Here is a 25,868-nt window from a genome sequence, read left to right as displayed (position 1 = left end):
GACCGCGCGCGCGGCGGAGCGATGGCGGCGGGGCTGGCCAGCTTTCTGCTGCTGCTGGGGCTCGCGGCGCGCGGTTAGTGTCCCTGCGCTCCGGGGCCCCTCGCGTGCGCCGTCCCCCGCCTCCCGCGCGCCTCCTTACCGCCCGCTTCCCCGCAGGGCCCGCTCCCGCCGCTGCCGCCAAGATGAAAGTGGTGGAGGAGCCCAACGCGTTCGGGTGAGCGGCCCCGCGGGGCGCGGCGGGGCGCGGAGGGACAGCCCCGAGCTCGGTTGCCGCTGACCCTGCCGCTTCTCGCAGGCTCAACAACCCGTTCCTGCCCCAGACCAGTCGCCTCCAGCCCAAGAAAGACCCTTCACCCGTGTCTGGTGAGTGCGGGGCCCTGGCCGCGCCCATGGAGGGGAGCGGGGAGCCCCGCGGGTGGACGGGGCAGCCTGGGAGGCGGGCCCTTGGAAGGGCGCGGGGCGCGTGCGTTCGCTTGTCAGCCGCTCAGTCTTCGAGTGCACCAGCGTTAGTATTTCCAGAACGTTCTAGTACCAGTTAAACAGGTTGTGCGGATGAGTTCGCTTTAGTTCTTTTTGTGGAGGTGATTTCCGTTAACCGTTGGGCACTGACGTCTTTTGTGCTTTTACGTGCCTAAACGTACAAGGAAAAACGTGCATTAATGTGCTTTGGTGCTTTCTGCCGCTGTTTTTTAAAACGTATCTTTTGCCGTTTTTCGAACAGCGCGAGCTACACAGGTTTGCTCATTTGGTGTTGGGAATCACTGTGTGTCCTCCTGGTGGGGAGTTCCACAGGCCTCCACGCTTCTCACTTGATGCTTGGTCTGTTAGAGGATGGCGCTGCATTCCTGTATCCTGAAACGTTCTGTTTAAGCTCGTTGGCCGTTAGAAGCAGTGCTGTGCAGAACATTCCTCATCCGGACTCTTCCTGAGCCGGGTGCGCGGTTTCCTAAGGCAGGATCCCAGAAGTGGAGTCGCGGGTCGGGAAGCAGAAACCCAGTAGTGTTTTTTATTGAGCATACTGTGTGGTAGGGTGTGTGGTGGGAATGCAGAAATGAGCAAAACATAGAGCGTTTGTTCGCCAGGAGGTGACAGTCTAATGGGTGGAGTGTGTGTGCGCCCACGGGGTAAACCAAGAAGTAGGGGAAGTGTGGGATGCTTGGTGACGAGAATTACTCTGTAGGTGTGGAAAGCAGAGAAAGATACCGTGTGTGTGTGAAGAGGTGAGTGTTGTTTTGGTGATTGCCATATTATTTTATTTTTAACTATTCTTAAAGATTTTTTTTTTTTAATTTGACAGATCACAAGTAGGCAGAGAGGCAGGCAGAGAGAGACAGGAGAAGGAGGCAGGCTCTCCGCTGAGCAGAGAGCCCGATGCGGGACTCGATCCCAGGACCCTGAGATCATGACCCGAGCCGAAGGCAGAGGCTTTAACCACTGAGCCACCCAGGCGCCCCTATTTTTAACTATTAAGTGAACTGTACACCCATTGTGGGGCTCAAACTCAGGACCCCAAAATCAAGAGGCGTATGTTCTAGGGACTGAGCCACTGGGCGCCCCTTGGAATTGACATTTTAAATAGGGGAGTCAGGAAAAAGCTGAGAAATGACATTTGGTCCGAAGCAGAAGGAGGAAAGGACGTGAGGCGGGGATGGGGGTACTTGGGAAGAGGGGTACAGCAAAAGGGGGGGCCCAAGCCAGCAGGGTTGGGGATGTGTGGGATGAAGTCAGAGAGGGAACAGATGTGACAAATCTATCCTTGCTTTTTATTACTAAAAGTATCAAAAAGAAAAATGGAGAAACGGGACCGTGAACACCAGCGTGCTCTGGGCCTCCGTGAACGTTTCCCACTCGCCTGGTCTTCCTTTCCGTTACCATTTTGAAAACGAGTTTGAAACCAGGTTATAGACGTTATGACACTTTGTCCCTAAAGAGTTCCAGTATGGGTCCCCCAGCCCCCAAAATTAGCCAGTGTGTACTGTAAGCAGTCCACGTCCCCTGGTTGTCTCAGTGCCCTCCACAGCTGCCCCCCATCCCAGGATTATTCAAGGCTCACACGTGTCTTTGGTTAGTCAGGTGTCTAGTTTGTTTGTTTTAAATAATTGAGTTTTGTTTATTTTATTTTATTTATTTATTTGACAGAGAAAGACCACAAGTAGGCAGAGAGGCAGGCAGAGAGAGAGGAAGGGAAGCAGGTTCCCTGCTGAGCAGAGAGCCCGATGCGGGGCTCGATCCCAGGACCCTGAGATCATGACCTGAGCCGAAGGCAGAGGCTTAACCCACTGAGCCACCCAGGCGCCCCAGGTGTCTGGTTTTAAATCTGGAACAGGTCCCTCTACACTGTATCTCCGTTAAAAAAAGGCCTTCATGGGCGCCTGGGTGGCTCAGTGGGTTGGGCCTCTGGCTTCCGGTCAGGTCATGATCTCAGGGTCCTGGGATCGAGCCCCGCATCAGGCGCTTTGCTCAGCAGGGAGTCTGCTTTCCTCCCTCTCTCTCTACCTGCCTCTCTGCCTACTTGTGATCTTTTTCTGTCAAATAAATAAAAATCTTTTTAAAACATGAATAAAAATAAAAAAGCCTTTCATGATCTTGAGTTGGGAGGAGTCCGGGCCAGTTGTCTTGGAGGATGACCTCCTGGATCGGTCTGGTTTAGTCATTCGCCTTGTCCTTTTCCTGCGGCGTGTGCTCCATGAGCAGAAAGATAGCTGGGAAGCTTGACTGCGGTCAGGTGGTCAAGTCCAGCAGTCTGGACACGGATCCTTCCTAGCAAGGCAGCGGACCACGTGTGGCCTCATGTGGGAGGTCAGGGTTTGGCTGTGGCACAGCGTGGCCAGGGTCTCTCCAGTGTTGACACAGACTTCTGCCTCTGCTCTTGGCATGTGGGCTTCGAGCTGTCCCTGGGCTTGGAGCGACCTCTGTGCCCAGGAGTCTCACGCTCTACCCCATGGGAGGAGGAGAGCGTGTGACCGCTTTCTACCGCTCTCGTGCCTTCCGCATCTCCTAGCTGATTGTCTGACAGGGAAGACCCTTCCTCTCCCTTCCTTTCTCTTTTCTTTTTGAAGATCATTATTGGCTCAGACTGAAACTATTTTTATGGGGCTGATGTGTGACAGTTGGTCACATCCACGTCCTGGTTACCCAAAACAAGGTGGAGAACAGGTCTGTCACCCAGAATGTGACTGTGTTCCTTTCCAGATCCTCCTCCTCCCTTTCTGGTGTCTGTCACTGTGGATGGGTCTCCTCTGTGCGTGGCCTGCGGCTTCATGGCGTCCCAGCACACAGATCCCCATGTCTGGTTTCTTTCTGGCCTCGTGTTTCCGGGAGTCCTCATGGTGGTGTGTATCATTGCTCTTTCTTATTGGTGCATATAAAACTGGAGCCCGGTCTCTGCCCAGCAGGGAGCCTGCTTCCCTTCCTCTCTCTCTGCCTGCCTCTCTGCCTGTGATCTCTGTCAAATAAATAAATAAAATCTTAAAAAAAAAAAAAACTTAAAAAAAACCAAAAAAAAACCCAGAGCCCGAGTATGGCCCATAGTTGATCGTGTCACGCGTGTATGTCTGTGTCGTAGTCGAGGTGATGAACCAGAGCTGGGTAGGCGGTGGGAGAGGCTGCGTGATGGTACATGGACCGTGGACCTAGAGTTTTTCAGCTTCTTGTCTCATTATTTGAAAAAGGATACACATGCGTGTGTGTGTGTGTGTAGGAAGACCCGTGTGACTTTAAGTTTCCAGTTGAAATGTAGTACTGCAGGACTGGGTTTTTTTCCCCATCTTTTTCTAACATTGAAAAGCTGGGCTCCTTAATTACATAAATACGTCTACTGACTTACTCCCTTAATTACATAAAATAGTATAAAATAGCTTTGTGTTTATAGTAATAGTAGTACTAGTAACCATGAAATGAGAGGGTGATGTTGGAGTTTTGATGCAGTTCATTTTAGGGTGTATCCAACCAGACATGGAGCTCAGAGCTCTGGGCTACAAGGCTGACCACATCCGCGTCTACTAAGCAGTTTGACGAGCACTTGGGGCAAGTGTTTCTGCCTGTGCCCGCTGCTAGTGCCTGATGTGCGTCTTTTCCGCCTAGGGTTTTCACTGAACTTTAAAACCGTTTTTACTTTTTAAGATTTTATTTATTTATTTGACAGAGATCACAGGCAGAGAGGCAGGCAGAGAGAGGGGGGAAGCAGGCTCCCCGCTGAGCAGAGAGCCGGATGCGGGGCTCGATCCCAGGACCCTGAGACCATGACCTGAGCCGAAGGCAGAGGCTTAACCCACTGAGCCACCCAGGCGCCCCTAAAACCGTTTGTTTTTAAGGTGGTTTTTTATTTAAGATGTATTTATTTTAGAGAAAGAGCTCACAAGCAAGGTTGGCAGGGGGGCTAAGAGGGGCAGAGGGAGAGAATCCCGAGCAAACCCCTCACTGAGCCCGGAGCCCCACCTGGGGCTTGATCTCACGAGCCCGAGATCGTGACCTTAGCCGAAATCAAGAGTCGGGCGCTCAGCCGATGGCGCCTGATTTTTATTTGAGTTTGAACAGTTTTGTGATAGGGCCGGTTGGGCGCGTGTGGGAAAGTGGCGGGAAGGCCTTGGAGACCGCCGGTCCCGCTCAGGCCGTCACGCCGCGGCTGATCTCACAGCTCAGATCGTCTGTAAATCTTTCCGTGTGGACGTCCTAAGGGCATAGCCACATTGTTTTTGTCACACTTAGGAAAAGATGAGCACTAATTCCTTTGGTAAAAATCCATCCGTGCTTCCGGTGTCTGATGGTCTCCCGTGTTCAGGAGCTGGTTTGTGCGAGTCCGTGTTCCGCTCTGTGTGTCGTGGCTCATGCGCTGCGCCTTGGGATCTAGAGCGCCGCCCCTGTGTCCTCACAACTTCTTTATCGAAGAAATTGGGCCATTTGTTTCCCACATTCTGAATCTAGTTCACTGCGTTCCCGTGGAGCTGAAGAGTCGGATTCCTGTTGGCTGGAGGAAAGACCCTTTTGTTTTTCCCTTTCCGGTCCTCAGCCTTTCCCGCCTCTCGCTCGGGCCCGACCTGCGCCACCAAGCAGCCTCCGTCCCTCCATGCTCCTTGCCCGGCACCCTTCTGTCGGTCGGGGCGTCCGCTGTCGCCGGGGGAGACGAGGTCCCCAGCTGGGCCTGCCCGCCCACACTCTGCGGCGCGCAGGGGGCGGATTTTGGCAGGGGCTCCTCTGCACCCGATGAGGTGATTGGAGTTCGGTGTCTTGGGCCGTTTATCCAGACACAAGCGTAGGTCCCTGAATGCAGAGCCGACCTGTATCCTTGCCGCGAGCCCCACTCAGCCGTGACGAGTGCGTGTTTTATATACTGATGCATTTACATTGCTGTTTCTGACCTGCCTTTCATTTCCAGAATTCCAGTTTTTTCTGCGTGACTGCTGCGACTGTCGGTCCCTGTTTCCTGTACTCCTTGAGCACCTGTAGTAGCTGCTTTAAAATTCTCTTCTGCTTTCAACGTCCACGCCGTGTGCGGCCGGACCCGCCGGAGTCTTCCTTTTCACCCAGGCTTGGGTCACAGTGCCTGGGCGCTCGCACAGCTCGTGTTTCTGGAGTGAGTTCTTGACGTGGGTGCAGCTGTGCTCCTTTGTGGGTTTTTTGTTTTCATTTTTTTGTGTTTTTCTTTTTTGTTTTAATTTTTTTAAATTAACATATGATGTGTTATTTCCCCCAGGCAGGTCTGTGAATCATCAGGCACATCTCACAGCACTTACCATAGCACATACCCTCCCCCATGTCCATCCCCCAGCCGCCCCATCCCTGCTCCCATCCCCCTGCAGCCCTCAGTTTGTTTCCTGAGATTAAGAGTCTCTTATGGTTTGTTTCCCTCCCTGGTCCCATCTTGTTTCATTTTTTTCCCTCCCTGCCCCCCTACCCCATCCTGGCTCTCAAATTCCTCCTATCAGGGGGATCATACGATAGTTGTCTTTCTCTGATTGACTTATTTCACTTAGCATAATACCCTTTAGTTCCATCCACCTCGTTGCAAATGGCAAGATTTCGTTTCTTTCGATGGCTGCGTGGTATTCCGTTGTATACATACACCACATTTTCTTTCTCCATCCCTCTGTTGACGGACATGTAGGTTCTCTCCAAATGATGAAGTTCTAGAACCTAGGTGAGGTTCGGTGGGTGAGGTCTGGAGCCGAAGACCAAGAAAGAATTCTTGAGACATCTTTGATGCAGAATGGTGGTTTATTGAAGCACGGGGACAGGACCCGTGGGCCGGAAGAGCTGCTGCCCCAGGGCTGTGAGGGGTGGACCCTTATATGCTTGCAAGTTGGGAGGGCGTCAGGGATGGCCTAAGTCTCTAAGGAGTTTTGGAAGCAAGGTTTCCAGGACCTTGAGGGGCTGGCTATTGTTGGGAAAAAGGTGATTCATGAACAGTAATAAAACCTGTGTCGTGAGACCCATTAGAGGTGTCAGTGGGCCGTATGCTTGGGAACGTTTGTCAGCACTACCCCGGGCGGTTCAGAGATACTTTCCTAAGGAGTGGTTAAGGCGGACTTCAGGATCCCAGTTGGGGGCAGGGGTCAGTCAGGCTAGGATGGCCCTTTGCCCGCCCTTCGCAGAGCCTTAAGGGGGAGGCAGCTGGTCCCTGGAGGATGCCGCGCTGCTGCTTCTAGGGCCATCAGTGGGTGAGGAGATTCAGTAATGTTTCTTCTGCCTTGTTTCCCACATCATTCCCCTCTGAACAGTTTTGATCCTTAACTCTTTGAGGTTGTTGAGGGCAGAAGGTCTCATCTTCCATAACTTCTTCCTGCTGAAGAGACGTGTAGAGCTGTCCCTGCCCGCGGTCAGCACCGCTCAGGTGAGGAGTGTGCGGGCGAGCTACAAAAGTCCTGCGCTGGCAGCGACGAGGAGTCTGTGTGTGGTTCAGGATCGTCTGTCGTCGGGAAGCCCTTGCAGCCGCGGAGTCTCGGCCCAAGTGGAGAAACACTGAAGGAGGCGACACATTAGGATTAGCAAGGCTGTAAGAACACGAAGTCCACGGAGGAGATCGTTAATCACCGACCACAGTCCTCCTTCAAACCAGGAACGTAACCGATGCCTGAGAGAGCACAGGCTCCTGTAGAGCCCCCGTGTGGGCGTTCGTGTTTCTCGTGAGTCCTGTGCCGTTCCATGGTGGTCTGGGGGGTACACACAGCATCCCGCCCTGACGATGGCGCCTGCGTCGCCCTGCGCGGCTGTTCGGACACGCCAGGTCCTGTCCCGCAGGACCGCCGCGCGCCTGTGTCTCTTCGATACTAGGAAGGGAGATGCCGTTTAGTGACTCCCTGAGCGCCTTCACGGTGTAGTTACGAAGGGCTTCTCCCTGCCAGATGCCACCCTCTGGCCCTGCGGACGGAGCAGAAACGGATGGGAAGTGATGATACCGTTTAGAAACATCGTGTCCCTCTTTGCTTTAAATTGGGGAGGTTCGCCGCGGTAGTGGGGATTTTGGTAATGCGTCCGTGACTCCGGGCAAACCCTAAAGCGCAGCAGCCTGTACCCACCCTGCAGGAAGCCGGGGCCCCAGGTAGTTCACGTATCCAGTGGGTTCCATCTGGCGCTGGCCGTGTGACGCCGGGTCGCCTTACCCGGTCAGTAGCAAACCAGTCGGTGGCCGGGAGCGCTGTTATGTGGGGACACGCAATGCTGGCCATCCCAGGCGTCGTGCGCTACTTGTACAAGTATCATGTGTAGGATGTCTTTGCTCCCAGCATAAAACTGCCTTGTGACTGAGCTGTCCCGTAGCGGCTGTGAGCCACCAGTAAGTATCCCAGGTTTGATGCACGCCCTGCTCAGGACCATGACCAGTGGGGGTTTGTAGCTGCGGCCCTGGTTGGTGGGGGTTAATTTGTGGGTTTGTGAGGTCAGTTAGGACTTTAATAGTTTGAGGATATGAGAAGGTTTGATTACGTCCCGGTGTCTTACCGACTATGGGCCAGGAAGGAACTCGTTGATTAGTGACAGCCTTATCCCGACAAGCACTGTCTCCTCATGTTGTTTCTGAAACACAGTCACGTAGAGGGTGCCGGTCTGTGCACTGCGAAGGGGAAGCCCACCAGGGTAGCCCCGACGTACTGGCCACGGCACCATTCCCCATGCCCAGCGCCCCGTTTCATTTCGCAGCTCAGTGTAGTGCTGTGCCCGCTGGAGAAGGGAGCTGTCAGGACAGGCGAGAGGAACATAAAGAGAAGAAACACGGCCTTCATTTTTGTTGAAGAGCAGTTTGAGGTCTTGTACGGGTTCGCAAGAGAAAGAAAGCCCGCAGTCTGCTCACTGGGCTCCCGTGCCGGGCGTGCAGCCTGTATTCTAGGTACCCGAGCCCATGGAGCGCCGGCCTTCCTTCTTTACCGCAGTGAGAGTACATGGATGACCCTGTAGGACCTTTCCGTTTTGGATGTAGGTTTGCTGCTCTAGCCGACTTCCAGTTTTCTCAATAAGACATGCCTCCGGGACTCGCACAGGGTGGGTTTTCAGTTGTAGTTAAGTCAGGCTTGGGGAGTAAATGATTAGTGGATGCATTAAGTAACTCATGAATAAGCCGGCTTCCAGTGAGTAATTTAGTAAAGCATTAGAACCTTCATGTAATAACAGATCTGCAGAGAGAAATGGCTGAGAAAGGGCTGAGTCCCTAAGGTTGTTTCGAAGCAGTCCTTACCCTGAGAGGTCCGATGGCAAGAAGAGTGACCCGGTTTTCCTGGGTTTCTAGACTGAGTTTAGCAAGGTGGCGTTTTAGAGTTTGAGCAGCCTTTTCTACTTCCTGGAGGATCGTGGATGTCAGGCTGAATGTGGGAATTATTTCGTTTGCAAATATTTTCTCACATTCTGTCGTCTGTCTTTTGGTTTTGTTGACTGTTTCCTTTGCTGTGCAAAAGCTTTTGATCCTGATGAAGTCCCAATAGTTCATTTTTGCCCTTGCTTCCCTTGCCTTTGGCAATGTTTCTGGGAAGAAGTTGCTGCGGCTGGGGTGGAAGAGGTTGCTGCCTGTGTTCTTCTCAAGGATTTGGATGGATTCCTGTCTCACACTGAGGTCCTTCATCCATTTTGAGTCTATTTTCGTGTGTGGGTAAGGACAGGATCCAGTTTCGTTCTTCTGCATGTGGCTGTCCCGTTTTCCCAAAACTATTTGTTAAAGAGACTTTTTTCCATTGGACATTCTTTCCTGCTTTGTCGAAGATTAGTTGACCATAGAGTTGAGGGTCCATTTCAGGGCTCTCTCTTCTGTTCCATTGATCTGTGTGTCTGTTTTTGTGCCAGTACCATGCTGTCTTGATGATAACAGCTTTGTAATAGAGCTTGAGGTCTGGAAGTGTGATGCCACCAACTTTGGCTTTCTTTTGCAACATTCAATATTCGGGGTCTTTTCTGGTTCCATATAAGTTTTAGGATTATTTGTTTCGTATCTTTGAAAAACATTGATGGTGTTTTGATAGGGATTGTGTTAAATGTGTAGATTGGTTTAGGAGCATAGACATTTTCACAATATTTGTCCTTCCAATCCATGAGCATGGAACGTTTTTCCATTTCTTTCTGTGTCTTCCTCAATTTCTTTCATGAGTACTTTATAGTTTTCTGAGTACAGATTCTTTGCGTCTTTTTTTAAGAAGATTTTATTTTTATTTATTTGACAGAGATCACAAGTAGGCAGAGAGACAGGCAGAGAGAGAGAGAGAGAGAGGAGGAAGCAGGCTCCCTGCTAAGCGGAGAGCCCATGTGGGGCTCGATCCCAGGACCCTGAGATCATGACCTGAGCCGAAGGCAGAGGCTTAACCCACTGAGCCACTCAGGAGCTCCTGCCTTTTTGCCTCTTTGGTTAGGTTTATTCCTAGGTATCTTATGGTTTTGGGTGCAGTTGTAAATGGGATCAACTCCTTAATTTCTCTTTCTTCTGTCTTGGTGGTGGTGTAGAGAAATGCAACTGACTTCTGTGCATGGGTTTTATATCCTGACACTTTACTGAATTCCTGTACAAGTTCTAGCAGATTTGGAGTGGAGTCTTTTGGGGTTTCCACATAGAGTATCATATCATCTGCGAAGAGTGAGAGTTTGACTTCTTCTTTGTCAATTTGGATGCCTTTCATTTCTTTTTGTCATCTGATTGCTGAGGCTGGGACTTCTAGTACAGTGTTGAACAGCAGTGGTGATAATGGACATCCCTGCCGTGTTCCTGACCCTAGGGGAAAAGCTCTCAGTTTTTCCCCATTGAGAATGATATTTGCTGTGGGTTTTTCATAGATGGATTTGATGATCTTGAGGTATGTACCCTCTGTGCCTACACTGTGAAGAGCTTTGATCAGGAAGGGATGCTGGACTTTGTCACATGCTTTTCCAGCATCTATTGAGAGTATCATATGGTTCTTGTTCTTTCTTTCTTTCTTTTTTTTTTTTTTTTAAGATTTTATTTATTTATTTAACAGACAGAGATCACATAGTAGGCAGAGAGGCAGGCAGAGAGCGGGCGGGAGGCATGCTCCCTGCTGAGCAGAGAGCCCGATGTGGGGCTCGATCCCAGGACCCCAGGACCACGACCCGAGCTGAAGGCAGCGGCTTAACCCACTGAGCCACCCAGGTGCCCCTGTTCTTTCTTTTATAAATGTGTTGTATCACATTGAGTGATTTGCGGATATTGAACCAACCTTGCAGCCCTGGAATCAATCCCACTTGGTCGTGGTGAATAATCCTTTTAATGTCCTGTTGGATCCTATTGGCTAGTATTTTGGTGAGAATTTTCGCATCTGTGTTCATCAAGGATATTGGTCTGTAATTCTCTTTTTGATGGGGTCTTTGTCTGGTTTGGGAATCAGGGTAATTCTGGACTCAAAATGAGTTTTGAAGTTTTCCTTCCATTTCTGTTTTTTGGAACAGTTTCAGGAGAACAGGTATTAATTCTTTAAATGTTCGGTAGAAATCCCCTGGGAAGCCGTCTGGCCCTGGCCTCTTGTTTGTTGGGAGGTTTTTGATGATTGCTTCAATCTCATTACTGGTTACGGGTCTGTTCAGGTTTTCTATTTCTTCCTGGTTCAGTTGTGGTAGTTTATAGGTCTCTAGGAATGCATTCATTTCTTCTAGATTGTCAGATTTGCTGGCGTATGGTTGCCCATAATATGTTCTTATAATTGTATTTTTTTGGTGTTGGTTGTGATCTCTCCTCTTTCACTCATGATTTTATTAAAATTTTTAATGATTTTATTTATTTGACACACAGAGATCACAAGCAGGCAGAGAGGCAGGCAGAGGTCCGGGGGAAGCAGGCTCCCTGCTGAGCAGAGAGCCCGATGCGGGGCTCCATCCCAGGACCCTGAGATCATGATCTGAGCCTGAGGCAGAGGCTTTAAACCACTGAGTCACCCAGGCGCCCCATAAAATGTTTTTTAAAGATTTATTTTAGAGAGCGCAGGTGAGAAGGGGGAGGGTAAGAGGCAGAGGAGAGACAGGTTTTGTTTGTTTTTAAGATTTTTATTTATTTATTTGACAGAGAGAGACAGCGAGAGACGGAACACAGGGGGAGTGGGAAAGGGAGAAGCAGACTTTCTGCTGAGCGGGGAGTCCGATGCAGGGCTCCATCCCAGGACCCTGGGATCATGACCCGAGCTGAAGGCAGACCCCGATGACTGAGCCCTCCCAGGTGCCCCAGGAGAGTGAGTCTTAAGCAGACCCACACTCTCTGTGGAGCCAGACACGGGACTTGATCTCATGACCTTGAGATCCTGACCTGAACCGAAAGGAGGAATTGGCTGTTGGATGCTTAACTGAGCCACCCATGCACTCTTTCAACTTTTCTTCATAAATACATTTTTTTAAAGATTTTATTTATTTATTTGACAGAGATCACAAGGAGGCAGAGAGGCAGGCAGAGAGAGAGGGGGAAGCAGAGTCCCTGCTGAGCAGAGAGCCCGATGCGGGGCTCAATCCCAGGACCCTGAGATCATGACCTGAGCTGAAGGCAGAGGCTTAACCCACTGAGCCACCCAGGTGTCCCCTTTATAAATATTTTTAACATCTTTTTTCCCAACTGAAAAAACAGAATGGACAGCATAAACATGGTTTAGTAGATTATTACATTTAGGGCCTGGGGAAAATGACCAGCTAACCACTCCCTGCTCAGCGGGGAGTCTGCTTCTCCCTCTCCCTCTGCTCACCCCACATTTGCGTTTTCTTGCAAATAAATAAAATCTTTTAAAAAATTACCCAACAAAAATATAAAGTCTTTCAAAACAGCTTTGTAAAGGTTGAATTTTAAATTATTCTGTGATTTTTAAACGGGCCTCATTGGTTTGCGATGTACAGGAGGTCAAGCTATTTTTCTACAGCGTGTGCACGAGACGTGTAGGGGGCACAGAAGTTACCTCTCCGGCTGCTTCCGCCTCACTGGAATATTCCTTCAGAAAGCAAACCTAATCTTCGCTGGCCCGATTTATGAGGTTTTTAGTGCGGTTGTTTACAAAGATGTAAAAAGAAGGACCGAGAACACTGCCGTGGGCGTGGGTGGCGCTCTGGTGCTGGGGGCGCAGGGCTCCGTGGGGCGCCCGCCCGGGCTGGGTGCGTTCTGGCGGCTTCAGAAGCTCTGGAGACAGTTTCTTCAGGACTGTCCCCGTTTCCGGAATATTTATTCCCAGACGCAAGCGCCGACGTGACCGCACAGGCGCGCGCTCTGCAGGTGTTGGGAGGACACGGCCCGGAGCCTCGCGGGCGGGAGAGGAGACGGCTCGCGTCTGGAATAATCCGTTGCAGACTGAAGGGTTCGGATGTGTGACGACGCGCACGTTTGTGACAGTGGTACTGGGTGGTATGTGGCTCACAGAGTTTCCTACAGAATATTTGGTGGCCTAGTTTCGTGGACTAAGACAGACGTCCCCGGTCTCACACTCCTCCCCGCCGACGTGTGCGTCCCTCAGCGCGAACCGCGGGCTTCCCGCAAGCGGAGTCTGAGGGTGGCTCTAGGCACGGCAGGCGGGGGCTCTGTCAGGGTTCCCGGGTGACCTGAATTGACCCCGAGCCACCAGTGAGTGGCGCAGGAAACGCGGCCTCGGGAAAACCTCGTTCTGTTTATTGAGCTTCATTATTTTTTTTTTTTTAAAGATTTTATTTATCTGACAGATCACAAGTAGGCAGGGAGGCAGGTGTGGGGGGAGGGGGAAGCAGGCTCCCTGTTGAGCAGAGAGCCGGACGTGGGGCTCGATCCCAGAACCCTGGGATCATGACCCGAGCCGAATGCAGAGGCTTTAACCCACTGAGCCACCCAGGCGCCCCTATTTTTTTTTTCTTAAGATTTTTATTTATTAGCGAGAGACACAGCAGGAAAGGGAGCACAAGCAGGGGGAGTGGGAGAGGGAGAAGCAGCTTCCAGCTGAGCAGGGAGCCTGATGCGGGGCTCGATCCCAGGACCCCGGGATCGTGACCTGACCTGAAGGCAGACGCCCAACGACTGAGTCACTCAGGCGCCCCTAAGCTTCACTTTTTTTTTTTTAATTTTTATTTTTATTTACTTGACAGACAGAGATCACAAGTAGGCAGAGAGGCAGGCAGAGAGAGAGGAGGGCAAGGAGGCTCCCCGCTGAGCAGAGAGCCCGATGCGGGGCTCGATCCCAGGACCCTGAGATCATGACCTGAGCCGAAGTCAGAGGCTTAACCCACTGAGCCATCCAGGCGCCCCTAAGCTTCACTTTTAAAAGCCGTTAGTGTTTCTTCCAAAACAAACCCTTTCACGTGAAAATCTTGGGTTTTATGAAAATAACGTAGTGTGAGGATTTTCTCTAAGGGAATGATTAAAGTCAAAACTCGAAGGGTCGGAGACCTGGGAGAGGGCCAGTGGTTCTCGGACCGTCTGGCATTTAAAACATCAAGGGGAAACGAGCACCACGATCGTAGCGGCTGCGCGGGCTCCGGTCTCGCCGAACTCGGAGAAACCACCCGGAGCACGTGAAGCACAAACCAGAGCTGAAGACCGTTCTGGGAGGAAATTTCCCTCCGTTCAGTGTGACACGTGATCTCTTCCGGCAACAAAATCATAATTTTAAAAGGGAACATAAGTTAATCACGGATTCATAAGAGCCGAAGGCAGCGACACAGGCTCAGGCATCCGGGCCAAGCACGGGGCGCTCGGGACCGGTCACGGCGGGCGGCGGGTCCCACGGGACTCCGTGCAACGCGGCACCCAGAGTTCTTCTGCGGATTTCCCGCGTTTCCCAGAACGTGAGCTTCGATCCTGGTCTTCAGAATGCAAGACCGAGAGTGACCAGCTGTTTGCCCCGACCGTACTGGGCCCGGGGCTCTGATGTCCTCGGGGAGCAGGGGGAGAACCAGCGCTAGCGCGGGGTGGGGACGGCCCCGTGCGGGTGTCTGTCTCCGTCTCTTCCAGCGGGGAGCAGCGGGGACGTGTTGGAGACCTCCGTGACCTCCAGCAAGACCGCGCTCGGTCAGCCGGTGGCCGTCACCCAGACACGACGAAACGGCTCGTTTTGTATTTGCTTTTTCATAATCGCCACACCCAGCGTCGGGACCCCGAAACCAAGAGTCGCGCGCTCCTCCGACTGAGCCAGCCAGGGGCCCGGGTTCGCTTCTGACACGCGTGAGCGGCCATCGAGCCCTGAGAGCCGAGGTGTCTGAGAGGGAGCGCTGCCTCCTTCATCTCAGGCCCGTGCGCGTTTCTCAGAAGCCTCCTGCGCGCTCCACCGGCTCGAGCCCCACCGCAGCTCTGCAGTAGGGACGAGGCTTTTCTCCTCACAGTCCGGCCGCAGCGGCTCTGCGACGTCGTGCCCGCCTTGTGCCGCGCAGCCACAGCCAGGAGGAGAAGCCAGCCGAGCGGTCTCCGCCGGCGCAGCGAGGGGGCGCGGGGGCCGCCAGCCGGTCCGCGCGCACAGCCTCCGCGGGACAGGGCGGCCGTGCGCCCCGCCTCGTTCTTCCCGCTCAGTTCTGTCAAGGACGCGTGTCCTCGCGCTCACCGAGCAGAAGGGCTGATCCCGCCCCAACGGCAGCGCGCTTTCCCGCGGGGACACCGTCTGCGCCTGGCTCGGGGCCGCTGTCCTTCCCCGGGGGCCGCCTGCAGAGGGAGACGGCTGGGGGCTCTTCCCCGGGGCCCGCTGCCCTGTTACCCTGACATCCCAGCTGCTGGGTCACCCCCCAGTATCCCTGTCGCTGGGGCCCATGACCCTGGGTGGGCTTGTCTAGGTCCAAGCCCCGCAGCGGGGCCACGGGCCCTGCATAGGGCCCTGCGGGAGGGGCGGCCTGGCGACAGCCACCTCCAACGCAGCGCAGACTTCCGTGCCGCCTCCTTAATAATAATTTGAGGTTGTTTGTCTATTTTTTAAAAAATTTTTATTTATTTGACAAGAGATCACAAGTAGGCAGAGAGGCAGGCAGAGAGAGGAGGAAGCAGGCCCCCCCGCTGAGCAGAGAGCCCGACTCAGGGCTCGATCCCAGGACCCCGAGACCATGACCTGAGCTGAAGGCAGAGCTTAACCCACTGAGCCACCCAGCGCCCCGAGGTTGTGTTTTTTAAAGACTGTATTTGTCCGACAGGGTGAGAGCGAGGGCACAAGCCGGGGAGCAGCAGAGGGGAAGCAGCTCCCGTAGAGGAGGGAGCCCGACGCACTTGATCCAGGACCCCGGGATCATGACGGCCGAAGGCAGCCCGGCGCCCCTCTTTGCTTCTTCCACGCAGATGACGATGTCCGCGCTCTCACAGCCTTTACTGTGAACTCGTGAAGCGTGTGCTCTCAGCTCAGCGAGAGGGACCTCCCGTGAGGTCAGCTCCCGCCCGCACACAGCTGGGCTCCGCTCATTCGAGCTGTGGGGACTCACAGTCGTGTTAACTCGGGACACACGCCCGCAGTCATGCGGTTCTCACGGGACGCCGTGTGCAGGTGCGCGCAGACCCCCCTCCCCGCCAGCGAGGGACCCGTGGGTGGGTCCTCTGTGAGCTGGAGGGGAAGCAGATGGAGAACGTGCCGGTGGCTGCGGGCGCGCAGTGCATGGGCTGGCGTCTGTGCGACCGCGGAGCGAGCGGCCCGGCGTGCTCCTCGGGACCCCAGGCCGGGCCGGCCGTCCGCCCGTGCGGCGCGAGTGAGCGCGGCTGGCCTGACGCGGGGCTGCGGCTCCCCGGGGGAGGTCTGGAGCTGCTTCAGAGAACCCTCTCCTCAGCCCTCGGCGCATTTCCGGCGCCATCGCCGGTTCAGCTGTGTGTCCTGGCGGTGTCCGCTGCACCTGTTTCCTTGCCGCCTGCGGGCGTCTCTCACTGTGGACGCGCCCCCGAGGCACGAGAGTCCTAAAACCCCAAGGCCGGCTCTTCGGTGTCGTTCCTCAGAATGCCTCTGGGGTCAGAGCCCACGAAGTCCCTCGGGACGCCGGTGTCGTAAGGCTTCCCTCTCTGCTTTTCTGCTAAGCTTTAGGCTTAGCCTCAGACCCATCCGGAGTTACCCCGTACGTGGTGTAAAGGAAGGTTCCGTGTCGTCCTGCGTCCACTTTCCTCTCCCGGCACCGCTGAGAAGACGGTCCTTTCCCCACTGAATGGGCCTTACGTCAGGGCGTGGGGACGAACGTCCGGGACTGTGGGCTCCCGGCTGTCCCTGCCTGCGCGCCAGCGCCCCGCGGTGTTTCTCCGCGGCTCCGAAGCACAGTTGGGAACCAGGGACTGAATTTTTTTTTCCGTTTCATTCATTTACTCTAAGATGGTTCGGCCTCTTTGAGGTCCTTTAGATTCTATTTTAATTTTATGATGGGTTTCCCCATTTCTGCAAAGAAACGTTACTGAATTTGATACAGGTCGGATCACGTCATTTGGGCAGTTGTCACATTTTAGGATTGAGGTTTCCTGCCCGCGAACACGGGCTTCTGTCCGTGCGTCTGTGGTCGCGGCTGCAGGGTCCGTGGTCTGCACGTCCCCCGCCTTCCCGGCGCTCTGCCAGGCGGAACTGCGCGACGTGCTTCCTGGATGGTTAGCGGAGGGAAACGCACCAGCGTCCGCACTGTTGTGTCCTGCGACATCGTGAACAGACTTGGGGGCTGCGTCGTGGCCACGTCACCGTATTTCTTCTTTTCCAGTTCGGATGCCTTTTCTTTCTCTGGTGCCCGACTGCTCCGGTGGGAACGGGCCACGCGGGGCCGGAGCAGGCAGAGCTGGGCGGAGCCGAGGGGCAGCGCGGGGCGTCTCATGCCATGTGTCTCCAGCATGACGCGCGCTTTGGGGTCTTCCTCGGTGGCCTCTGTCATGGTGCCGCCTTCCTGCTCTTCCGTGCTCGCGGGCGGCTGCTGCGTCGTCCACGCGCTACTCCGGCGGCTGGAGGTGCGGGCGCGCCTGCTGCGGACGAGCCCCTGGGATGGAGCGGGCCCCCGGCCTGCTGTCGGAGGGCATCGGCGGTGTTCTTGGCGAGGGCGCTCCGCATTCGTGCTCGTCGTGGAACTCCGTGACTTTGGTGCTGCAGTGACGCTGGTCCCGGAGGCTCTGGGGACGCGTGGGTAGGACGGAGCGGCTCTGTCTCCAGGACCGTGTGTACGTCACAGGGGTCGGCTGCCAGCCGGCGCTTCTCCTGGCGTCTCGTGTCTGCGGACCCGGCCATGTCCCCTCTGTCCCGCCCATGTCCCCTCTGTCCTGCCCGACTGGGGGAGCCGTGGCGGTGGGCTGGCGGTCCGGCCGAAGGCCGTGGAGTCTGCTGGGCTCCGTGAAGAACCAGTGTCGCGTTTGCCGGCTTTTCTCCGGCCTCTGCCCCGTCTTGTCTATCCCGCTAGTGTGCGTCTGGCGAGCCCCTGGTCTAGTCTCCAATGCCGTGAAGACGCGCAGCCATGAGCACTGGGTCCGGGCTGTGGTCCGGGCTTCGTGTCAGGGTTTTCCAATTTTCCTTGTGACTTCCCATGTGGGCCGCGGTGGAAGCAGCTTTCCAGAGCTCTTTGAGCTCCGTCTGCCGGGGCTGCGGCTGGAGCGTCCGCGTCTCTGATGACTCCCGCATGGGGCCTTCCCCACGGCTGGTGTGGCCCTTGGGACACGTGGGAGGGCAGCCTCCCCAGAACGGCCCGGAATGGCCCAGTGGCTTCTCTGTCCCTTGTTGCTCTGTTGACATTTTCTTCCAGGCGACAGGCTTGATGTCACTCCTCTTCCACGTGTGCCTCTCCCTCGTCTGTTTTCTGTGGAAACCGTGGGGGTTAAGGACATCGGACACCATTAAGTTCTGAGTTGTTTCCTTTGTGCCCTACACGTACTTGGGTTGGCTCCGCCCTCCCCCAGCCTGGGCACCGGCCCTGCAGGCGACCCCGTTGGGACACTGGGTGGCCCCAGCAGAGGCCGGTGCTGACGTGTATGTGACTGACCATCACGGGACCCTGCCGGCCGTGCATTCACGCGTCCTGGAGAAGCGCACAGACCTCGTTCTGTCAGGAGGGGCGCCCCGGACCGTCGTCACTCCATCCCCGTCGAGGAGGGCCGTTCCAGACGCGCCGCCGCCGCCTTTCACGGCCCGTGCGTGCGGGGGCGTCAGAGCCTCGGCCGCCCGCGCTCAGTGAGCTGCCTGCGCTGCGGGCTTCACGGCTTCTCTCCGGCTGTGCCCGGGGCTCGCCGCGGCCGTTTGCCGGCGCTCCTCTCACATCGGTCTGCGTCCGTGTTTCCTCTGCTCTTGGAGCTGATTTAAGAGCGTTTGGAAGTCTCCTAAGTCCAGCGTCTGGCCGCTCCCGGGAGGGTTCTGTCCCCCTTCCCACACTGTCCTGGTGCCCCGTGTGAACCAGGACACCCGGGCGGGCTGTGGGTGCAGAACTGGGTCCGTGCTCAGTCATCGGCCCCCTCTGTGCTCCAGAGCCTTCCGCAAGGCTGGGTCCCCTGGCTTCTGGCTCTCTGCCTGGCGCCCGCACTCCCATGCCCGGGGCTGCTCATCCCACGGGCGCACCCGCCCGCCCCACGCCGCACTCAGCCCGTCTGCTCTCTTCCAGGGCCCGTGCACCTCTTCAGGCTTTCCGGCAAGTGCTTCAGCCTGCTGGAGTCCACGTGAGTGAGCTGCCACGTGAGTGAGCTGGGTGCCGGCGGGGGCAGCCGGAGGGACCCCCCCTGACGTGCCTGTGCCCCCAGGTACAAGTACGAGTTCTGCCCGTTCCACAACGTGACGCAGCACGAGCAGACCTTCCGCTGGAACGCCTACAGCGGGATCCTGGGGTGAGCAGGGGGCCCTGGGCCCCGGGCCGGCGCCCCACACTCCCGCCCCGCCTCACGCGCTCCGTTCGCCCTTAGCATCTGGCACGAGTGGGAAATCATCAACAGCACCTTCCGGGCCATGTGGATGCGCGACGGCGACTCGTGCCGCACCCGGAGCCGGCAGAGCAAGGTGGGACCGTGGGGAAGGGCCCGAGGGTGCGGGCACCGCCCGCCCCCACTCAGCCTGCCCACCAGCTGTCCTCGCAGGTGGAGCTGACCTGTGGAAAAAGCCACCGCCTGGCCCACGTGTCCGAGCCGAGCACCTGCGTCTACGCGCTGACGTTCGAGACGCCTCTGGTCTGCCACCCCCACTCGTTGTTAGGTAGGACCCCTGGCCGGCTGGGCAGCAGGGGGAGGCCGAGGAGCGCGGCTCAGCCGGGTTCTGTTGGACCCTAGTGTATCCCGCGCTGTCCCCGGCCCTGCAGCAGCGGTGGGACCAGGCGGAGCAGGACCTGGCCGACGAGCTCATCACGGCGCAGGTGAGGTGTGGGGCGGGCACCCCCTCCCCAGGGCACGGCGCAGCCCGGAGCTGGCTGTTCCCTCCTCCCCCATCCCCAGGGCTACAGCAAGGTGCTCCGGGCACTTTTTGAGGACGCCGGCTACCTACGGCCCCTAGAAGAAGGGGAGTCGGTGCAGGAAGGAGCGGTCAAGGACCCGGTGTTCCAGACCTTAGAGAGCTGCAGTGAGGTAGGGACGGGGCAGGGCGCCCAGCCCCGAGATGGCCCCCAGTACGGGGCCGCATCCCTGCCCTCGGGGCTCGTCTGTCGCAGGCACACAGAGAGCTGGGGAAGGAGCTGCGGAGACTGCAGAGCGTGCTGACGCAGCACGGCATCCCCTACGCCAGGCCCGAGGGTGAGTCATGCCCTGTGTGGGGCCCCGACCCCCTGGGGACCTGCGGCCTGTGGGCCAGGCCCTGTGCTGACGCCTGCTGCTCTGGCAGGAACTCCCAGCTCCGAGCACGTGGGCCCCAAGACACCCACAGACAGGACGGCAGAGCAGCTACGAGGCGACCCGGGACTGCGTGGGAACACCTTGTGACCTGAGACAGGCCGAGGGCAGCCCCAGACCCGCGGGGAGGGGGGCAGGCTCGGCTCAGAGAGGCAGACAGAATAAAGACTCAAAGTTTTAATTAATTCCTGTACTGATAAAAATAATTCCATGGGTTCTGTAAACTGCTGCATAAATGCTGTAGTGTAAAAAACTTTTTAAACAAGTGTTAACTCGGAACAGTTCACTACAAGTAAATGATTATGCATTATAAATACTACTTTCAGGGTTAAAGTTCCATTCCAGTAACGTTCTCCTCTGATACTCAGAACGTAAGTGGAGGCTTCCGTAAATCCCCCCCACCGAGCGAGGTCTCCTGTGGCCCCGGTTACACCAGCCGTGGAGGCAGGACTCGGCTGGGACCACGAGCGCCGAGAGGCGGGAGCAGCTGCACCCAGCGCCGCGGCCACCCACCTGCAGGTCAGCCGAGGCTCCCCCCGGGGCCGGGGCTGCCAACCCACGGGGCGGGAAGGACCCCAACAGGCAGTCCCCGGGGGGCCCACTCGGGTGGTTCTCTGGGTCCCCGTGGCTCCCGTCTCGCCCACCGCACGGCGGGAACCAACCAGAGCAGCTTCTACAGGCGTCGAGCTGAACTGCCTGCCCTTAGTCCACAATGTGAAAAGGTCTAGCCTAGGTACTGCTAATAAACATTGTCCCGTTTCCCAAAAATGACCAAAGGCCTAAAATGGGAAACGATGCATAAATATTCATAAAAATAAAGAATTTTAAACGGTGGTAACAGTAGCACAAAATATACGTCGTTTCTAAGCTAACACGTCGCCACTGTCATTAAAAACAAAGGAGATTCGCTGAAGCCAAGTCGGCAGCCGCCTTTCGCAGCGGGCCGGCTGCGGGACGTCTCGGGGCTGCCCTGGAAGTGAGAGCTACCGGTGTGTCCTAAGTTAAGGTTTTCAACCTCTTATTCTAGTAAATATTTGGTTACCGATAAGAATTTTTACCGAGCCGCTTAAAAATGCTATGAAAAGTCTTTGGCAAAGCCACGTGTGGGCCCAGACCTCCGGGCCAGAGGGGCCGCACCTGTTCCCGCCGCCCTCTATGGCATCGCGAAGAGGACAAAGTCTGGGCCGACTACACACATCCTCTGCTTCTCCCCAGATTTCTAGGAAAATGACCCAGCACAGACCAGAGAAGATTCAGGTCATCCCCAAAACCACACCGGTTCTCAGGAGCATTTTTGCCGGGGCCAGGGGGCTGGGCTCTCCCTGCAAGCCTGGGATCACCTGAGTGACCCTGGTGATCCCCCAGGCTACCCTGCAGTGGGGGGTGAGTCTCTGGCCTCAGGCTGCCCAACTGGGGGCCCGGCAGCCTCCCGGGGCTGCAGAGGCTCAGGGACGGCTTTGCGATGAACGTGAGAGCCTCCGCCATCAGGCCCCTGGGAGCAACAAGCCCGAGGGAAGGGCCTCGTCCGCCCCTCGTGTGAGGCTCAGGCACTTAGACAAGCGGCTGCGGGTCACAGAGCACGATTGGGGCTCGGCGCCCAGCGCCACTGCACGCTCCTGCCTAGAAAACCAGTTAGCGAGCGTGCACAGGGTGAGGGTCCTTCTGCAGATTGAAAACCTCTGTCTTTCGGTGTCACTGCTACAGATACTGTTTGCACTTAATTGGAAAACTAAAATTAGGTATTTCTCACTACTAGATAAACGCTCATTTCGTAAGTACTCATTTCAGAATAGGAAATCTAAGAGCTTTACCATACCACGGATTAACGAACGGATAGGAAACGATGTAAGTTCACAGTCCACGTATAAAGCTTCGCGTTATCGCGTATTAAAAAAACCACAAACCTAGAAAGCAGCTTAGAGTGTGTAACGCCCCCAGTTTACAAAGTGCTTGGCAGGGTCACCTGCGTCGTTCCTGAGCCCGTGGGGCCGGGCGGGCGGGGTGGGGGGTGCCTATGACGCTGGAGAGGCGGCGGCCGCAGCCCAGGCTAAGAACACAGGAACAGTCACCATGGGAGGGGCTGGCCCTCGCAGTAGGGGCAGGGGGTCGCACCCGCGGCGCACGGCTCACAGAGCACGCGGTGCTGGCAGGGCTGGAGGACGGCGCCGCGGGCGCACTCCCGGCACACGGCGCACTGCTTGGCTCGCAGCTGGAAGATCACCTGTGGGGCGAGACGTGGACAGTGGCGGGGTCGGCGGCTTGCTGTGGCCAAACCGAGGCCCCAGGAAAACCACGGACCGGGCCTCCATGGGACGTCGGGGAAGGTGGCCCCGGCTGCGGAGTCAGGGCCAGGGAACCCCTCATGAGACCTGGGAGGGGGCAGGCTAGCAGGTGGCCACCTCGAGGGGCTAGCACTACGTGGAGGCCCCAACCACGCCCTGTGGCCAGCAGGCTTGAGGGGCTGGGCTTGTGGGCACCCTGACTCCGGACCCGGGCCTCCGGCCGAGAGAGCAGGCAGAGCCTGGGGGGCTGTGCGGCCACGGGAGGGGAACAGTACATGAGGGCCGTGGAACCTTCCAGATGCTCAAGGTCTCACAACAGGCCCTGGTGTGGATCTACAGCCCAGGGTGGAGAACACAGAGGGTGGAAGCAGGCAGAGATCTGCGCGGGGACCCAGGGCGACCTCGGGGAGGGGCCGCTCTGGCTCTGACCCCGCCTGGCAGGAGGGGCGCCCAGCCTGTCCTCGTCCTCGGAGGGCAGAGCCGGCAGGGAGGGGGCAGAGCCGGCAGGGAGGGGGCAGACCGGCTTGGCCAGCCTTCGCAGCCGCCCGGAGCCAACACCAGGACTCACCCCGTCCACGGCTTCCAAGTCCAGGCGCAGCCGACTCTGCAGCGAGTGCAGCTGGGGCAGAGGGACGGCGCCCAGGTCGGCGCAGCGCCGCAGCCCGCGGCCCTCCAGCTCCTCCTGCAGCCGCCGGAACCGGGCCTCCACCTCCTCCTTCTTCTGCAGGGCCAGCTGCCGCGCGCTGTCCGCCGCCAGGGCCCGCTCCTTCGCCGCCTGCGCCTCCCGCTGCCACGCGTCACAGGCCTGCGACCGGGGGGACGGGGGGCTGCAGCGGCGGGCAGCACGGCCCCCCCCCACCCCCGTGGGCGCACCTGTCCCGCCTCCCCACCGGCCCCGCTGGCGCACCTGCTTCACCTGCCGCCACGACTCCTCCCACTGCCGGATCTTTCTCTTGGCCTCGTCCAGCTGCCGCCGGACTCGGGCCAGCTCCGCGCCGCTGGGACTCGTGCTTGCGGGCGGGGCGGGGCCGCTGTTCAGGATCGGGGACGGACTGGGAGAGAAGCCGCCGGAGACAAAGTCCCAGATGCTCCCGGGGACGCCGTTCAAGCCTGTGCGTGGAGGGGACGGGAGCGGTCACTGGCGGCCGCGCTGAGACGCCACGTCTGGGCCCCGCTGACCGCGACCCCCGCCCCCATCTTTTGCCGCAGCCTCTTCCTGGCCACTCAGGGCGCGTAAGCAGAAGAGGAACTGAGGTCAGAGCTGTCACCGTGCGAACCCTGGCCCCGAAACCCCCTCGCCTCAGTCCAGAGGCCCCGGAGCTGTGGGGTCGCCTATGGGGATGTGTCCTGAGAGAATCAGGGAGGCGCCAGACAACCGTCCCCGACGAGGAAATAAAGCGAGGGCTGGTGCTGTCGGCGCGCTGGGCGCTGGGTCCCGAGTGACGTCCCAGGTCCCCCCGCTCCCAGGTGACAGATGGGGCCACCCTGACAGCCGGCTATATGCACCACCCGTCCTCGTGCCCCAAGGCACTGCCAGCAGACTGGACCGGGGACCCCTTGGGCAGTGGCCACCCCCAAGTCCGGCCGGTGTGACCATGTGGGGGGCCCGGCTCACCTAAGGAGCTGTAGGACGTGGCGGCGGGGCCCAGCGCCCCAGGCTCCGACCTGAGGGCCGGCGGCTGCTGGGGGGGCGTCATGGCCGAGGAGACGAGAGGCCCCGACAGGGACTGGGACAGCGAGCTGAGCGGGGAGGTGGACAGCGAAGAGGATGAGTGCAGGGACGGGGAGCGGGGTGGGCAGCCTGGGACGGTGACAGGCGCCGAGCCCCCCAGTGACCTCGGACCTGCAGAGAGCGGACGTGGTCTTGTGAGTGGATGGGGCTGGGGCCGACATGACCACCGAGCAGGACCGTGGCGGCTGCGCCCAGTTCTCCGCAGAGACCACGAGGCTAGGCCAGAGGCCCCGAGGGGTCGGGGGCTGACCACAGACTGGCCATGGGACCCTCCGAAGAGAAAGCCCGGCCAGCCCAGCAAGAGCCCCCGGTGCGCCGTCCTACCTGCCAGGCCCAGGTCGCCGCTGTCATGCTCTTCCAGCTCTCTGTCTAGGGCGGGGAGGCCGACGTCGCGGGGATGAAGGTCCAGAGCAGGACCTGGAGAACAGGACGTGCCGTGAGCGCAGGGCCGCGCCAGAGCCTGGCCCCTGTGGGAGATGCGCGCTCTCCTCGCCCAGACCAGGCGCTGGTAGGGTTTCTGGGACCCCGGCACGCTCTCGGCCCGTCTGTTACGGGAACAGAGGCCTGGAACAACTTTCCCTCTCCTGCAAGCAGGGGTCTCCCTCCTCTCATCCCCTTCCCCTCTGACACCGGCCCCCAGGCACCCGGCTCAGGCCCAGCAGCCCCAAGAGCTTCTCAATTCCAGCAGCTGCACAGCGGTCGACTCAGGGAAGGGGCGGCCAGAGGACACCCCCCACCGGCCCTCTGTGTGACTCCCGGGACACTTGCTGGGCCTGAGCTGCCACCATCTTCCGGCCCAGGGTCTGCAGAAGACCCCAGGGCGCTGAAGGCACAGCACCAGGTCAGCCACACTGCCCCACTGTGCACCCCTCCGAGAAGCAGGTGGCCTTTCCCTTGTGGCTGAGCCTTGCTCCTCCCCTGCCGGCCAGCAGGCCTCCGACCCCCCGCCGGCCCAGCAGGTGCAGCAGGAACAGTCTCTGGAGGCCACAGGGCGTCCCCCGCCCCCAGAGCCCCGGGCCCAGTGGCGATGCCAGAGCCCAGGGCTCGCACCCTGGAGGCCCACGTTGGGTCTGCTTGTTCGGGGTCTGTGAGCCACACTTCTGAAGCCTTGTGCCTCGGCCCTGCCCCCAGCCTCCTAGTGTCGAAGTCCCCTGACTGTGACAAATGACAGCAAACCAGAACCACCAGGGAGAAGCGCCACTGCTCACTGCTGACCACATCCCGCTCTCGGCTGTGCCCAGACTCCTGGTCGTGCTGCGGCTCCAGGGACGTGCCCGGAAGCAGCAGGTGGACCACGACCAAGGCCAGCAGCTGGGTTAGCATCCAGGAGCGAAGCCCAAACGTCCCGGTGGCTGCAGAGAAACTACCACCCTGCAAACGGTCAAGCATCTACCGTAATTACCCGGGAATGACTGTAGTTACGGCGGAAACCCGGCCAGGGAGGGGGAGAGGGTTAGAGACGGGACTTCGGAACCACCGCAGGCCTGGGACAGGCGGACTCCCCGGGAGCCGGCTGCAGGATGCCTGCGAATCAGAGCTGCGGCCTGGCCCCGCTGGAGGCCCCCGGCCATGCCATCCCTTCCCTGTCCCTAGGGCTGGTGGACACTGCTCACCGCCGTAAGCCCACTGAGCGGGCCGCAGGGATGGTGCCTCATGCTACGCTGGCTCCTAGCAGCCGGCCTAGAGGCAGCCCCGGGCTAAGTCCCCTAGCGCAGGCCCCCCCCCCCCC

At 57.7% G+C, this 25,868-nt stretch overlaps 2 protein-coding genes across 3 annotated transcripts in view; one reads left to right on the top strand and one right to left on the bottom strand.

The window, feature by feature from the left end:
* Positions 1 to 16: 16 nt before the first annotated feature.
* On the top strand, positions 17 to 20,444 carry LOC111155975 (N-acetylglucosamine-1-phosphate transferase gamma subunit). The gene is made up of 11 exons (XM_022516471.1): positions 17 to 73; positions 157 to 214; positions 296 to 363; positions 18,919 to 18,973; positions 19,055 to 19,138; positions 19,214 to 19,307; positions 19,385 to 19,499; positions 19,574 to 19,656; positions 19,736 to 19,864; positions 19,948 to 20,029; positions 20,118 to 20,444. The coding sequence occupies exons 1-11, from the start codon at positions 22 to 24 to the stop codon at positions 20,213 to 20,215; spliced, it is 918 nt and encodes a 305-aa protein (XP_022372179.1). The 5' UTR covers positions 17 to 21; the 3' UTR covers positions 20,216 to 20,444.
* A 78-nt stretch (positions 20,445 to 20,522) lies between these two features.
* The window catches only part of LOC111155973 (unkempt family like zinc finger), a 35,040-nt gene continuing 29,694 nt past the window's right edge, over positions 20,523 to 25,868 (bottom strand). The window contains exons 11-15 of one of the 2 annotated variants that reach the window (XM_022516468.1): positions 24,464 to 24,556; positions 24,023 to 24,250; positions 23,315 to 23,517; positions 22,976 to 23,212; positions 20,523 to 22,346 (exon numbers count right to left, since the gene is read on the bottom strand). In XM_022516468.1, coding sequence (XP_022372176.1) covers positions 22,191 to 22,346; positions 22,976 to 23,212; positions 23,315 to 23,517; positions 24,023 to 24,250; positions 24,464 to 24,556 — 917 coding nt within the window. In that variant the 3' untranslated portion in view covers positions 20,523 to 22,190. Of the gene's footprint in view, positions 22,347 to 22,975; positions 23,235 to 23,314; positions 23,518 to 24,022; positions 24,251 to 24,463; positions 24,557 to 25,868 lie in introns of those variants that run through there. The other variant, XM_022516469.1, reaches the window with a different exon arrangement.

Source organism: Enhydra lutris, unplaced genomic scaffold, assembly GCF_002288905.1.
Source record: "Enhydra lutris kenyoni isolate GAN:26980312 unplaced genomic scaffold, ASM228890v2 scaffoldscaffold45, whole genome shotgun sequence".
NCBI classification, from domain to species: Eukaryota; Metazoa; Chordata; class Mammalia; order Carnivora; family Mustelidae; genus Enhydra; species Enhydra lutris.
This window is presented reverse-complemented; position numbering and strand designations above follow the sequence as displayed.